General features: G+C 40.2%; 1 protein-coding gene across 1 annotated transcript in view; it reads right to left on the minus strand.

The window, feature by feature from the left end:
- Nucleotides 1-16859, minus strand: part of LOC144684285 (EF-hand calcium-binding domain-containing protein 5-like) — a 207835-nt gene that overhangs the window by 187649 nt on the left and 3327 nt on the right. Inside the window, exon 2 of the mRNA XM_078547914.1 lies at nt 956-2261. Coding sequence (XP_078404040.1) covers nt 956-2246 — 1291 coding nt within the window. The 5' untranslated portion in view covers nt 2247-2261. The remainder of the gene's footprint in view (nt 1-955; nt 2262-16859) is intronic.

The following is a 16859-nucleotide window of genomic DNA, read 5'->3' on the forward strand; positions in this document are numbered from 1 at the left end:
TCATCCTAGGGACTATTTTAGTGAACATTCACTGTACCGCCTCCAATGCAAGTATATCCTTCCTTAAATGTGGGTCAAAACTGCACACAATATTCCAGGTGTGGTCTCACCAATGCCCTGCACAATTGTAGCAAGACTTCTTTATTCTTGTACTCCAATCCCCTTGCAATGAAGGCCAACATGCCATTTGCTTTCCTAATTGCTTGCTGTACTTGCATGTTAGCTTTTTTTGTTCCTTGTACAAGTGCACCCAAGTCTCTCTGAACTCTCTCTCTGAAGTCTTTCTGGGGGTCTGGACTAGTAATCTAGAGGCCCACACTAATGCTCTGGGGATATGGGTTCAAATCCCACCATGGCAGCTGATGGAATTTAAATTCACATGAATAAAAATCTGGAACTGAAAGCTAATCTCAGAAATGATGAGCATGAAACTATCACCGATTGTCATAAAAACCCATCTTGTTCACTAGTGTCCTTTACAGAAGGAAATCTGCCATCCTTACGCAGTCTGACCTATATGTGACTGCAGACCCACAGCAATGTGGTTGACTCTTAACTGCCCTCTGAGATGGCCTAGCAAGCCACTCAGTTCAAGGATAGTTAAGGGTGGGCAACAAATGCTGGTCTTGACAGCAATGCTCACATCCCATGAAACAATAAAGAAAAAAAAATCAACATTTCCATGTGTCACACCTTTTAAAAAAATATTCTGCTTTTCCATTCTTACGACCTGTGTGAGTAACCTCATACATCCCCACATTATAGCCCATCTGCCGCTTTGTTGCCCACTCAGTTCACCTGTCTATATCTTTTTGCAGCCTCTTTGTGTCCTCACAGTTTGCATTCCCTCCTAATTTTGTATCATCAGCAGACTTAGGGACAATCTGTAAAGGTGATTGGAAGAAATGCATGATTATAACAGCTGCAGCTTAGTGATCTACAATGAAATAGGTACTTTGAAAAGCAATATCCTGCCTGTTATCTTTGATGTCAACAACATGAATGTTTAGCTGTTCCACTACTTGTGTCAAGCCACGTGTATATGGATTATCATCTGGAAAGTTGTACTGCCGTGGATTGTTCCTCATCAGATACTGTGCCAGGAAATTAATTGGGTTAAAGTAAGGATGTGGTGTCTCCAACACAGTCAAATGATTTTTTTCAACTTCCATCAGTAGCTTCTCCAGGCCCAGAATCAGAGCAGGCAACAACTTTTCCAAGAGGTATAGACGAGTCTGTACTGTCACATTATTTTCATTGAACCATTCCTCCGTCAATAAATCCAGTGGGACCTTCTTTACCAAAATAAGTTTTTCATGTTTGCACTTTTTGTGAAGGATTGCCTTCTGCTCCTGTAAATGTAGCACTCGCTTTGTTACTTTTCGTTCAAACATTCTCTTCCAAAGTAGCTTCTCTCCTTTGCTGTCATCATCATCATCATCTTTTGTATCATCTACTGTGAGACTCTCAATTGCTGAAGTCTGAAATGAAGCTTTTCTATGTTCCAATCTAAGTTGAAACATAGATGGATCATGTATTACAGAACCATAAGATATTTTACTCCTTGAAATTATATTAGTAGCTTCTTTGTCAGTTTCGTCCAGTGCATTCTCAAAGTCTTTCATTCCAGTTGGAACCTGATTGCCGTGTTTAAATATAAAATCTTCTGCAATTGAGACCCTTCTCCTTACACCTTGATGGGGAGTTTCAGCTGTTAAATACTCAGCTATTCCTTTTCCAATGGAAACATTTTTTTTTGACCCTTGATGAAAAATGTGTTTCCTATCCTCATCTGGTTCATCATTATTTGCTTCAATTTTAACAGAGGCCCGACTCCTTAGAGTTTGATGAAAGGTTTTCCTGTCATTTTCTTTTGTTACATGTAAACTTGTTTCACTTACAAGAGAAGCACTTCTCCTTGAAGCTCCATTACTTTGTACCCTCTTATCTTCATTTTCTACAAACATTATTTTATCACTTATGAGTGAAAAACTTCTCTTTGAAGCTCCATATGTTTTCCCCCTGCCATCTTTATCTGCTACACCTGCAATTTTTTCACTTGAAAAAGAACTTCTCTTTGAAACTCCTTGCATTTTTTCACCTTCATCTTCTGTATCTTCAATAAGAACTCGAATGCGATCTTCTCCATTATCTGTTATTGTAGTCTGAGAATTGATTTCACTTGGGATGAACTCTTGATCTACCAAAGCTTCAGAAGTTGCTTCATCTTTAGGATTGGTAGCCATGATATATTGTATTTGCTGAAAGAAATATTCATTCTGTTATCATTCCATGCACTAATTCTATCATCTTACAGCACTGTAAAGCACTAACTGGTTTCTGATATTTTTTGCAATCTCATGCAAAATATTAACACCTGAATTTTAAGTAATATTACTCGATTTATCATTTGAAATAATATTCTGATAAAACACTATATTCAATAACATTAATAATACATCAATGGTACAATATTACATATCACGTACTAAAATTATAATTCCTGTATTACATTTGAACTACAATATAGGATTATTAATTTCATATACAACAACAATAACTTTAGTTAGAGTCGGTGTAACATGTGACAATGTTATTCTGTTCACGCATTTTCATAGATTGTCAGAACGTTTAATCCATTCCTTCACTGTCACTGGATCAAAATCCTGGAACTCCCTCCCTAACAGCACTGTGGGTGTACTACACCACATGGACTGCAACAGTTCAAACTCTTTCGAGTTATCAACAGTCACAGATTGCAACTCTTTCGAGTACAATCACAGTTCTTGGTTTCCGGGAGTGGGACATGAACCCACAACCCTCTGGTTCAAAGGCGAGGGTGCTGTGAACTGAGCCACAGCTGACACCTCCTGCAACAGTTCAAGAAGGCAGCTCACCACCACCTTCTCAAGAGGCAATTAGCAGGCAAAGAGGGATGGGCAATAAATGCTGGCCCAGCCAACGAAGCCCACATCCCGTGAATGAATTTAAAAAAAAACTATACAAACTACTGGTTAATTTAAATCTAACCATACAACAGCAGCAAACTGCGGTACTCCCAGGCGGCATTAAACTCTAAACGGTGCTCAGCTGTCTCCTCCGCCACTTCAGAAGTAAAAAGTGGCAGAATAACGATTTTAAAATACCAGATCACAGGATGGCAAGAGGCAAGCAGAGCAAAGGACTGTAGACAGGATGTCCACAGCGATTACAGCACAAAATTGCCATAAAACTTTGATGATAACATGCAATAGTTAACACAAAAAGTGTTCATTTCCCACAAATTCCTGCTGTGGAGAGAAAGTTATGCTGAAATCTGTTCCCTCTGCTTCACGTGAATTCTCTGACTAAAAGATAGGAAAGTACATTACTTCATACTTGTCTCTATTCAAACAGGACATTGTTTTATTAAATTTGATCTAAACTCCTCTAACCTGACTACCTATGTCTTTTTTTTCCTGCAAAAAGTACTTACGCCTCTTTAAGTAAGAACCCGTGCCTGTTCAACTGCTATCTAGATCCAAGTTATGCGTTTAACTTTATGAGTCGCTAAGGAATAGGAAAAATGCTTCCATGTTGCTTTTCGCTTTGTGCAGTATGGGGTAGTTTTGTTTAAAAGTCCACTCAAACCGATACGGATTGAATTTATGCCGCTCTGTCGGGGAGTCGTCTGCATTCAAGTACGTCATAAGCGATGGGTGCCGAGTGACAGCATCAGGACATGGGGATAGGGGCCTCAGGTATACTGTTGCCAGGGTAGGGATTACAAATACATCAAAACACCACATTGCTTGTTAGTAAGCAATCTTTGGAACCTAGACTCAAACATGGTATTTTTTAGTTGATTAGAAAGTTATGTTTAATTAGAAACTTCTTCACTTCAAAATCTTAGGCTGGAAAAGTATTGTGCTGTTGAATAGATTACTTAATAAGAGAATAACTATGTATAGATGTGATAACGTTTTCCAGAATTATCCTATCAGCCAGGAAATTACAGTACTGAACTTAATTTATCGGGCATCCTCATTGTGAAAATTGATAGGCAAAGGATTCATTTATACTACAAATTGAGCATCATTTACACAAATGCAGTTACTTGAGTTGTGTAAGTCTGGAGTAGTTTGATCTGACTTCAGCTTTGTTCCAGTATCAAGTATGGCCCTGGTATAGGTTCTATTTATACTTTTTCTGGTGTCACCGCAAGTTTTACAGTTTAACCTATTGGCCATTTGTTTGCCTTGTACTTATTAGGGAGCTGCTGTCTCTCTCGAAGCTTTGCTCTGGCTACCAGTAGCAGAACTTGTTTTAGCCAACTTGGCATGAAGAGGTCTGGGTTGAAAACTGGTGACTTACGCACTTTGAAGGACAGGCAAGGAACCAAACAGAATTGTAGGCTGAATCACAGGCCAAAAATAGGTATTAGAGATTCCTGGGAGTGAATTGGAGATGGTCTTCCAAAGTTGCCTTAGCCAACCTAAAATAATGAGAATTTATACCCCGCCCCACCCAGCTCCTCAGTGACTCTGTCACTGCTGATCACATGCTTCAAATGGAATAGTTGATGAAATTAGTTAACATTTTTACAAGTGAATTGGACCTCTTAATTGTAAACACATAGAAGATAAGAAGTCACTACTTTTGTGCAATATGTTTACAGCATGATTCAGTGAGAAGCAGAATAAAGCAGGAAAAAGAATCCAAAGATGGAAGGATATCAATAAACTATGACAGCAAAGCACAAATTTTGACTACATAGAGTAGATGGGGAAAAACTGTTCCCATTGGTGGAAGGATTGAAAGCAAGAGGGCACAGATTTAAGGTAATTGGCAAAAGAAGCAATGGCGATATCTTTCTCATGCAGTGAGTGGTTAGGATCTAGATTGCACTGCCTGAAAGTGTGGTAGAGGCAGGTTCAATTGAGGCATTTAAGAGGGAATTGGATTGTTATCTGAAAAGGAAGAATGTGCAGGGTCACAGGGAAAAGGTGGGAGAGTGGCAGTAGATAAATTGCTCCTTCAGAGAGCTGGCACAGATGCGATGGCCGGAATGGTCACCTTCTGTGTTTTAACAATTCTGTAATTCGGCGAACCCATCTATGCAACAATGTCTTTCATTTATATAGCACCTTTAACAAAGTAAAATGTCCCACATGAGTGCTGTTAGACAAAATTTGACACTGAGCTACATAAGGAGATTCTAGGATAGATGACCAAAAGCTTAGTCAGAGAGATAGATTTTAAGGAGCATTTAAGAGAGGTAAAAGTGGAGAGGTTTGGGGGTGATCCAGAGCTTAGAACTTAATAACCGAAGGTACAGCTGCCATTGGCTTCAGGTCACTAGAGTCATGTAACATGCCCCACAATATGTGTGACTAAATGTTTTCTTTGATTAATCTAAGTATCATCCTATCTTCAGGTGAACAAAGTTCAAAAAATCAGATTTGGCTCCCACCCTGTCTTGCATACTTGTGCAGCTGAGAAAAATGTCTGTATGATATTAAAGTTTTTTTTAAAAACATATTTCTATTGACTTCCAACATAGAGTAAGTTAGCTTTATTAAGCACAAAGATGTTAAATCATTGAAGAATGGTATGAACGACACATGTTCCTTGTAAAATGATCACATCCCTCTGCATGTTCTGATAACATGCAATGCCCATAATACAGGCTGATATTGAAACAAAATGAGGCCGTCTAAAAACATCTTTGCCTGATACAAGTCAACATTTTTACATTTTCTACTCTCCCATTATTAAAATGACGCATCCTATTTGCAAATACAGCTGGAAGATTTCACTGGTGGTCAGATAAAATTGGAGTCATTAAGATCAGGTGATGCCTGGTTAGAAACACTGTTGCTCCAGGAGACAAACATCAAAATCTTGAATATATCCAAGTCATAAAGTAATGATCACTGGCACCAGATTTCTCTGTTACAATTACACAGTAGATTTGTGTTTCTTTTGGCCTCGTATTTGTGAACCTCACAAGCAAATGCTATGTATTTGTCAACAACTGTGAATACCTGAGGTGGCAAGGCCAGTCACTAAGCTGCTGCCATATGAACTTCAAAAAAGTATAACTGGATTAAAAGTATCCATGTCATTAATTTTGGGTCAAATCTAGAATTCACTTGGTTCTAATAATTTACTATCACAGAAGCAGCAATAAAAATATTATGAATGTCATTTGTTTTTGATAGTGGTGCTGATTTGGGCATAGTTGAAAGGGGACTTCTAAATTCCAGGAATTAGAATTGAGATGTTTGGATCCTCATTACTATTTTTAAACCACAGTTGTAGGAACTGGACAATGAAAGGGAGATTGTGATTCAATATGTTGAAGAAAGGCACAATGTTATTGTATTAAATTAGAAATAAATTGTTAATTAATCAAAATGATAGTAGATAAGGAATCTATTAGAAAAAAAAAGGGGCCAGAATAGAGAATATGTCTTGATTTCTGACATTGGGTTTATAACTACTGTAACAGAAATTAATTTTAGACCCTTTTGACCTTAAAAACAAATGAAAATAGGTATTCCTGGCTTAATTTTAAAAATTCAAAAACAAGACTGGTTGATTGGTTTGAGTGGTAAACCAAAGAATCCATCAAAATCTTTTGCACAACACAGGGTTTAAATAGCAACACCTTTAGATAAAATAATGCATATAAAGAGATAAATGCATTGTTTAAAATCTATAGAAATAGCATTATTAAAAAGTTAAATGTTTGTCGTCAGGTTTAGTAGTGGTGGTGTGAAGGCAGTTGGTTTCTTCCAAGAAAGAAGACTCTCATTTTTATGGTGCTTTTCACAACTTCAGCATGTCCCGAAGCATTTACAGCCAATGAAGCACTTTTGAAGTGCAGTCACTGTTTTAATGTAGGAAATGCAGTAGCCAAGTTGTGTACAACCCAAATGACAATTTGGTAACGGCCAGATAATCTGCTTTTAGTGATGTTGGCTGAGGGATAAATTGCAGCCAGGGCACCGAGGAGAAATGTCCTGCTCTTCTTCAAAATAGTGCCACAGAAACTTTTACATCTACCTGAGTGGCAGCATGGGCCTCGGTTTAACACCCCATATGGAATTTTGTGCATGGAGGTTGGGCAAGGACACGCACAGACTCAGCAGTGATGCTTGCCATGGTAAAATAGTCTGCCAGTACTCATGATCTGGGCTCACACATTAAGAGCAGGTAGGGGGAGGCGGTGGTATTGTCACTGGACTAATAATCCAGAGACTCAGGACAATGCTTTGGGGACCTGGGTTCAAATCCACCACGGCAGATGGTGAAATTGGAATTCAATAAAAATCTGGAATTAAAAGTCTAATGATGACCATGAAACAATTGTCGTAAAAACCCATCTGGTTCACGAATGTCCTTTAGGGAAGGAAATCTGCCGCTCTTACCTGGTCTGGCCTACATGTGACTCCAGGCCCACAACAATGTGGTTGATTCTTAACTGCACTCTGAAGTGGCCTACAGACACTCAGTTGTATTAATCTGCTAAAATGTCTAAAAGGAATGAAACCAAACAGACCACCTGGCATCGTCCTAGGCACCGGAAACAACAACGGCAAACACAGCCCTGTTGACCTTGCAAAGTCCTCCTTACTAACACCTGGGGGCTAGTGCCAAAATTGGGAGAGCTGTCTCACAGACTAGTCAAACAACAGTCTGACATAGTCATACTCACAGAAACATACCTTACAGACAATGTCCCAGACATCACCATCCCTGGGTATGTCCTGTGCCACTGGCAAGACAGGCCCAGCAGAGGTGGCGGCACAATGGTATACAGTCAGGAGGCAGTTGCCCTGGGAGTCCTCAACATCGACTCCGGACCCCATGAAGTCTCATGGCATCAGATCAAACATGGGCAAGGAAACCTCCTGCTGATTACCACATACCGCCGCCCCTCAGCTGATGAATCAGTACTCCATGTTGAACACCACCTGGAGGAAGCACTGAAGGTGGCAAGGGCGCATAGTGTACCCTGGGTGGAGGACTTCAATGTCCATCACCAAGAGTGGCTTGGTAGTACCACGACTGACCAAGCTGGCTGAGTCAAATAGGACATACCAGTAGATTGGGTTTGCACAGGTGGTGAGTGAACCAACAAGAGGGAAAAACACACTTGACCTCATCCTCACCAACCTGCCTGCCGCAGATGCATCTGTCCATGACAGTTTCAGTAGGAGTGACCATCGCACAGTCCTTGTGGAGACGAAGTTCCATATTCACATTGAGGATACCCTCCATTGTGTTGTGTGGCACGACCACCGTGCTAAATGGGATAGATTTCGAACAGATCTAGTGCTCAAAGCTGGGCATCTATGAGATACTGCCAGCCATCAGCAGCAGAATTGTTCTCAACCACAATTTGTAACCTCATGGCCTGGCATATCCCACATTCTACCATTACCACCAAGCCAGGGAATCAACCCTGGTTCAATGAAGAGTGCAGGAGGGCATGCCAGGAACAGCACTAGGTATACCTAAAAATGAGGTGTCAATCTGGTGAAGCTCCAACACAGGACTAGTTGCATACCAAACAGCCTAAGCATTAAGTGGTAGACTGAGCTAAGCGATTCCACAACCAACAGATCAAATCTAAGCTTTGCAGTCCTGTAACATCCAGTCGTGAATAGTGGTGGACAATTAAACATCCCTTTGGAGGAGGAGGCTCCACAAATATCCCCATCCTTAATGATGGGGGGGGGAGCCCAGCACATCAGTGCAAAAGATAAGGCTGAAGATTTTGCAACAATCTTCAGCCAGAAATGCCAAATGGATGATCCATCTCGGCCTTCTCTGGAGATCCCCAGCATCACAGATACCTGTCTTCAGCCAATTCAATTCATTCCATGTGATAGCAAGAAACGGCTGAAGGCACTGGATGCTGCAAAGGCTATGGGCCCTGACAACACTCCAACAATAGTACTGAAGACTTGTGCTCCAGCACTTGCCGTGTCCCTAGCCAAGCTGTTTCAGTACAGCTACAACACTGGCATCTACCCGGCTATGTGGAAAATTGCCCAGGTATGTCCTGTAATCAAAAATCAGGACAAATCCAACCTGGCCAATTACCGCCCCATCAGTCTACACTCCATCATCAGTAAAGTGATGGAAGGAGTCATCAACAGTGCAAACAAGTGGCACTTTCTTAACAATAACCTGCTCGCTGACGCTCAGTTTGGGTCCCGCCGGGGCCACTCAGCTCCTGACCTCATTACAGCCTTGGTTCAAAGATAGAGAAAAGAGCTTAACTCCGGAGGTTAGGTGAGAGTGACTGGCCTTGACATCAAGGCAGCATTTGACCAAGTGTAGCATCAAGGAGCCCTAGCAAAGTGGAATCAATGGAAATTGGGGGAAAACTCTCCGCTAGTCGGAGTCATATCTAGCACAAAGGAATATAATTGTGGTTGTTGGGGGCCAATCCAGAACCATCACTGTAGGAGTTCCTCAGGATAGTGTCCTTGGCCCAACCATCTTCAGCTGCTTCATCAATAACCTTCCTTCCATCATAAGGTCAGATGTGGAGATGTTCGCTGATGATTGCACAATGTTCAGCATCATTCGCGACTTCTCAGATACTGAAGCAGTCCATGTCCAGATGCAGCAAGACCTGGACAATATCCAGGCTTGGACTGACAAGTGGCAATTAACATTCGCGTCTCACAAGTGCCACTCAATGACTTTCTCCAGTAAGTGAAAATATAACAATCACCCCTTGATATTCAATAGTATTACCATCGCTGAATCCCCCACTATCAACATCCTAGGAATTAGCATTGACTAGAAACTGAACTGCACTAGCCATATAAACACTATGGCTACAAGAGCAGGTCAGAGTCTAGGAATCCTGTGACGAGTAACTCACCTCCTGACTCCCAAAGCCTGTCCACCCTTTATAAGGCACAAGTCAAGGGTGTGATGAAATATTTTCCACCTGCCTGGATGAGTGCAGCTCCAACAACACTAGAGAAGCTTGACACCATCCAGGACAAAGTAGCCCACTTGATTGGCACCCCATGCACAAACATTCACCCCCTCCACCACCGACGCAAAGTGGCAGCAGTGTGTACAATCCACAAGATGCACTGCAAGAACTCACCAAGCCCCCTTTGACAGCAGTTTCCAAACCCATGACCACCACCATCTGGAGGGACAAGGGCAGCAGACAGATGGGAACACCACTACCTGGAAGTTCTCCTCCAAGCCACTCACCATCTTGACTTGGAAATATATCACTGTTTCTTCACTGTCGCTGGGTCAAAATCCTAGAACTCCCTCCACAACAGCACTTTGGGTGTACCTACACCACATGGACTGCAGCGGTTCAAGAAGGCGACTCATCACCACCATCTCAAGGGCAATTTGGGATGGGTAATAAATGCTGGCCTAGCCAGCAAAGCCCACATCCCATAAATGAATTAAAAAAAGGCAAACTGTTCCAAAATCTCATTGCAAGTTTGGTTTCAATGCCCCCAGTGATTATTTCTTTTTCTTTCTCTTCCTCTTCCTTTGGTGTCTCTCTCCAGTGACATGACTATATCAACTACATTTGTGTACCAGAATCAGCTTGCGGATGTGGGCAGGCAAACTGTTTCAAAGTATCATTGCAAATCTAACTGGTTGGCAGGCTGACACCCCGTCACAGTCGTGAGGAGTGCTGCATGGTTGGAGTTGCTGTCTTTCAGTAAAGACATTAAATTAAGGCCCATTCTGCCCTCTCAGGTGGAGATAGATTGTTCCATGACATTATTTCAAAGAACAGCAGGGAGTTTTTCACTGGTGCCCTGGTCACAATTTAACCCTAAATCTACATCATCAAAAATCAGATTGCCTGGTCATTATCACCTTAGTGTTTGTGGGTTCTTTGCACAAATTGGCTGCCACATTTCCTACACTACAACAACAATGACACTTCAAAAGTATTTCATTGGCTGCAAAGTTCTTTGGGACATACTGCGATCATGAAAGGTGCTATATAAATGCAAGTTTTTCTTTTCTTTCTTGAGCTGAAATAAAAAGTGATTCTAAACAGTTTTTAAATATATATAACCTGTAACAGTGTGTGTGTATGTTACAGAAACTTTTTTTTTGTTTTGTATTTCCTCTTTGAGTTTAATACTTCCTGGCCAGCTACCCTCCTTCAGCTGGTCAGATAAGGTGAATACAGCTGCATATTCTTTTCAACCTGTGTCCCGTTATGCTGGTTCTTTCTGGTATTTGCCAATGTCTCATGCCAGGGTCATGCACAACCATAGCATTGAACACAGCTGTGATGTTTAGTTGCTAAGATGGGGCTCCATTTAACTTGGCCCATTCAGGTTCTACATGTGGGTGAGTGATCCAAACAGGTATCCTCTGAAGTCAATCAGAGCACAATTTTTGTAAAGTTTCATTCAATGACAGGTTCCTGTACATCTACAGCACAGCGCCTAACCTTGGAACAAGGTTAAAACCAAAAAGCTAAAAGCTACTGCGGATGCTGGAAATCCAAAACAAAACAAAAACAGAATTACCTGGAAAAACTCAGCAAGTCTGGCAGCATCGGCGGAGAAGAAATCAGTTAACGTTTCGAGCCTCCATGGCCCTTCGGCAGAACTGCAGCATAGTTTCAACAAGGGAGAAATATAAATTGGTTTAAGGTGGGTGGGGGGGGGCGGGGAAGAGACACATTGAGGGTGTGGTGTGAGCAGATAATCCAAAGATTTCACAGACAAAAGGGTCAAAGAGGTGTTGAAGGTGGTTGTCTTTGTCTGAGAAAAGTGCTAATTAAGAATGGAAAACAGGGCAGAACTGCAGCATAGTTTGAATATATCCTGTTTTCCATTCTTAATTAGCACTTTTCTCAGACAAAGACCACCACCTTCAACACCTCTTTGACCCTTTTGTCTGTGAAATCTTTGGATTATCTGCTCACACCACACCCTCAATGTGTCTCTTCCCCGCCCCCCCCACCCACCTTAAACCAATTTATATTTCTCCCTTGTTGAAACTATGCTGCAGTTCTGCCGAAGGGCCATGGAGGCTCGAAACGTTAACTGATTTCTTCTCCGCCGATGCTGCCAGACTTGCTGAGTTTTTCCTTGGAACAAGGTTACTTTATCGAGATCAGGAGGCCTCATTTTTTAAACACAGAAAGATGCAAGTTGGGTACTAAGTGTAATGTATTCATGCTAGATAAGAAAGTCACTATTTTATAACATAGGAATCTTACCAACAAAGAGTGAAGTTTAAATGTAATGCATACAGGATCTGTGAGCAATAGTCAAGACTTTACTAATATTATATGTGGCTACATAGACTTCTTTGCAACCAGATGCCCTGAGAGTGTTGACCCTTCTCCCAGCACAAAGTTAATACAGTTCCTTTCATATAGCTTATCAGTCAATAATCAAGCCATAAACATGGCCTTGGCTTTTACATTCAGGTCAGCCAGTCCTGGTATTCAAAACCATGTTAATCATGTTGCAATAACGTTTTAAATTTACCTTAGCGACTTAGTAGTTCGTCAATCTTTTAAAAATTGGTTCCCTTCTCAAACTGAATGCCTAAAAGTTCTGAACATATAAATTATTTAGTTTGGCTTTTATTGATAAGAAGCAACAAACCACACCCATGTTCCAGTTTGTGAAGTGCACAACAGTGCAGTCTATAATCATAATAGTTTATAGTCTTTCTTTATAAACCAATAATACTCAGACAATACAAAGGTTTAAAGTAGGACAAAATAAAAATATAATGGGACAATTGGATAAATTGACCCAAAATATGAAAGTCCTATTTGAGATGCACAATGTGCCTATGGTAAGTTTAATGGAATTGAGCATTAAGATTAAACATTAAATCATACATATTCCAACTTTTCAAGTGTCCACTCCAAGTATACTTGTTTTGTATTAGTCACTATCTGGTACTGAATGGCAACTTGAATCCAGAAGTTACAAATCTGGAAGGCAGCCAAGATTCTCAACAATGGGGGCTGATGTTTTGGCAGTAGATCACAACAAAACATCTGGAAACATGTGTCTTTGGGATGTGAGATCTCAAAGTTATAAAATAAAGCATTTCCTGGTATTTTAGTACAATTACAATGCCTGAATTTACATTTACTGATTCAGGGATGTTGTGGTTTATAACTAGCTATGAAAGAAAGGACCATAGAAGTATTTGTTCATATATACCTCAATTGAGAGGGACCTCTAAATCAGAACTCCCATCACAGTACCATTATAAATGCATCACAATATACGCATTTAATTTACTTATCAGGCTAAATAAATCAGCTGCATTGCTTCTCTTAAAAGTTTACAAATTGTCATAATACAAAACAATATTTTTGCTCCTTATGAGCTAGTTGGCAAGCACACTATCTATAATGCCATTGAGCCATCAAAATCGGGAAGGTAAGATTTGATGACAAGTCTACACTAATTCAAGTAATTCAGCCTCAACTTCACTGGGTTTGGGAAGGAGGAAAATGTAAGGAATTCTAATTCCTATCTAAAACATTAGAAACTATAACATGGAAAAAGGCAACTCAAGCCATTTTAACTATTCCCTCCAATATATCACACAAAACTATAGTGCCATGACCTCCACTTAACCCAATTCAAAGTTTCTGAGGAAGATGATTTAAATGAGGAAAAATATCCAATAAATGACTCAAATATTGGAATACCGAGTGAAATTTCAAAATTTGCTGATGACTCCAATCTTGAAGGTGTGGTAAACAGTGGGTATAATACCTATAAACTACAACAGGACATGGGTAGGCTAGCAGAAAGGCCAGACAAGTGGAAAATGGAATTTAATACAGAAAAGTGTGAGGTGAGGTATTTTGGCAGAATAGATAGGGAGGGGCAATATAGGATAAATGGCAGAGTTCTAAATATTGTACAGGGACAGATGCACTTAGAGGTTCATGTGTATAGATCTTTGAAGGTGGCAGAACATGTTGAAAGAGTAGTTAACAAAGCATATGGGATTTTGGGCTTTTTTTGTATTGAGTACAAAAACAGGCAAGTTATGTTGAACCTGTATAAAGCTCTGGTTAGATCATAACTAGAGTACTGTGCTCACCTGGTCTTTAGGAATGATGTGAGGGTCCTTGAGAGGAGATTTACCAGAATGGTTCCAGGGATGAGGGATTTTAACTACAAGGTTATGTTGGAGAAGCTGGGGTTGTTCTCCTTGGAGCAAAGGAGATTGAGGGGAGATTTGATAGAGGTTTTCAAGATTATGACAGATTTAGTTAAGGTAGATAAAGAAAAACTGTTCCCATTAGCTGATGGTGCAAGGACTATGGGACACAGATTTTAGATTTTGGGTAAGAGATGCAGGGCAGGTGAGGAAGAACTGTTTTTATACAGTGGCTGGTAATGACCTGGAACTTGCTGCGTACAAGGTTGATGGAAGTGCAGATAATGAATGATTTCAAAAGGAAATTGGATGGGCTTGAGTGAAATAAACTTGCAGGACTATGGGGCTAGAGCAGAGGAATGGGACTGATGGATTGCTCAACAGAGAGCAAGCAGTGACTTGATGGGCCAAATAGTCTCCTTCTGTACCATAATGACTCTATGGAAATAATCAAAAGAACAAATTCCCTCCAAATAGTTTGCCATATGCTCAACAATATATTTTTTCTATTCATTCTCAGGATATTGGCATCACTGGCAAGGCCACCATTTGCTGCTTATCCCTAGATACCCTTGGGAGGTTGCTGGTGTCTTCTTCTGTAGATCATGTGAAGGAGAGTTCCAGGAATTTAGCCCACTAATGATGAAGGAGCAGCAATGTATGTCCTCCTTCTGTACAGTATCATTCAACAATTCTATAACACAGAATGGTAATTTACTTGGAGGGGAACTTGAAGGTATTGGTGTTCCAAGGCTCATGGAATACCAGTATGGGATTAGAGAATAACATATTAGCATGTACTGAGGATGCGTTAACGGTCAGAAATCAGACAGTAGGAATCAATGGACCATTTTTAGAATGGCAGGGTGTAACTAGTTGCGTGCAACAAAAATCATTGGTTAAACCTCAGCTATTTATAATCTATATGAATGACTTAGATTAGGAGACCAAGTGTAATATATATATAAGTTTGCTGATGATACAAAGCAAGATCTGAATGTAAGCTGTGACAAGCACTCAAAATGACTGCAAAGGGATATAGACTGTTAAGAAAGTGTCAGATTGTGTAGGAAGTGTCAAATTATTCACTTCGGTAGGAAGAATGGAAACACTGAATTTTTAAAATTCAATCAAGGAATGTGGGCTTTGCTGGCTAGGCCAGCATTTATTGCCCAGAGCTAATTGCCCTTTAGGTGGTGGTGGTGAGGTGCCTTCTTGAACCACTGCAGTCCATGTGGTGTAGGTACACCCACAGTGCTGTTAGGGAGTGAGTTCCAGGATTTTGACCCAGCAACAGTGAAGGAACGGCGATATATTTCCAAGTCAGGACGGTGAGTGGCTTGGAGGGGAACTTCCAGGTAGTGGTATTCCCATGTATCTGCTGCCCTTGTTCTTCTAGATGGTAGTGGTCGTAGGTTTGAAAGGTGCTGTTTAAGATGAGAGGCTGGTACATGTCAGTATTTAGAGAAATAGTCTCAGAAAAAGGAGTCAGCTGTTTAGGACTGAGATGAGGAGAAATTTCTTCACTGAAAAGCTTGTGAAATCTTTGGAATTCTCTACACCAGGGGGTTGTGAATGATCAGTCACTGAGTACATTCAAGACTGAAACTAATAGATTTTTTGGGCATTAAGGCAATCTAGGGATTTGATGGTGATAGGGTGGAAAAATGGAGTTGATGTAGAAGTTCAACCATGAACATATTGAGGCCGTATGGTCTACTCCTGCTCCTATTTCCTTATGTTCATGCACTTGCCCATCTTGTCCTTCTTGATGGGAGTTGTGGGTTTGGAATGTGCTGTCAAAGGATATTTGGGGAAGTTAGATATTTTGTGTTATATACCATAAGTAATATTTATTTAAATTTACCTTCAATCATGCTTCCTTTCAAATAATCTGCAACTTACTTTAAAAGAGACGAATGAATTAGCACTGAAGAATAAATGAACAAAGGAACTTGCATTTGAACAGAACTTTTCATGTCCTCAGGATGTCCAAAATTGTATTACAGCCAAGGAATTCCTTTTGAGGTGCAGAGCCTGCTATTTTGATGAATATAAAAGATTATTAAGTACAAAGAGTTATGTGTCCTGGTCAAAAGTAACAGCACCAAAAACTAATGAAATGGTCAGTCATCTCATTCCTTGATTGTGGGATCTTGCTATTTTAAAATTGCCTGCGGCCTTTTCCTAAGCACAAAGAACACTCAAAAAGTAATTTATTAGTTGTGAAAGTGCTTTGAAACATCCTGAGAACTTTCATAAGGTACTGAATAAATGTAAATTATTCTTGTTTCCTGAGAATGATTGACAATCACACCCAATTCTTTCTCCTTTCGCTCCTTATTGTAAACCTATCTATTATTTGAAAAAAAATGTCATGATATATACAATCACCATTTCATTAATTCCTTAATCTTCTCCATGTTCAACTCAATTTGCCATTTCTTTGCTGATGCAAATAATTTCATCACATCTAGCTGATATTTTCTGCCCTCTGGACAACATAGTTTCGTCCATTCAGCAAAATTTCTCACATTTCACAAACATTTACAAATTATGTAAATAAAATAGGACCCAAAACAGACTGCTGTGTAACTTGACTAGTCATGAACTTCAGTTGGAGCCTTCTCTATTTATCTTCACCTCCAGATTTCTATTGCTTAGTCAATTTTGTATCATATAGCTTATCTTACTAGAAT

Source organism: Cetorhinus maximus, chromosome 9 (genome assembly GCF_964194155.1).
Source record: "Cetorhinus maximus chromosome 9, sCetMax3.hap1.1, whole genome shotgun sequence".
Taxonomy (NCBI): Eukaryota; Metazoa; Chordata; class Chondrichthyes; order Lamniformes; family Cetorhinidae; genus Cetorhinus; species Cetorhinus maximus.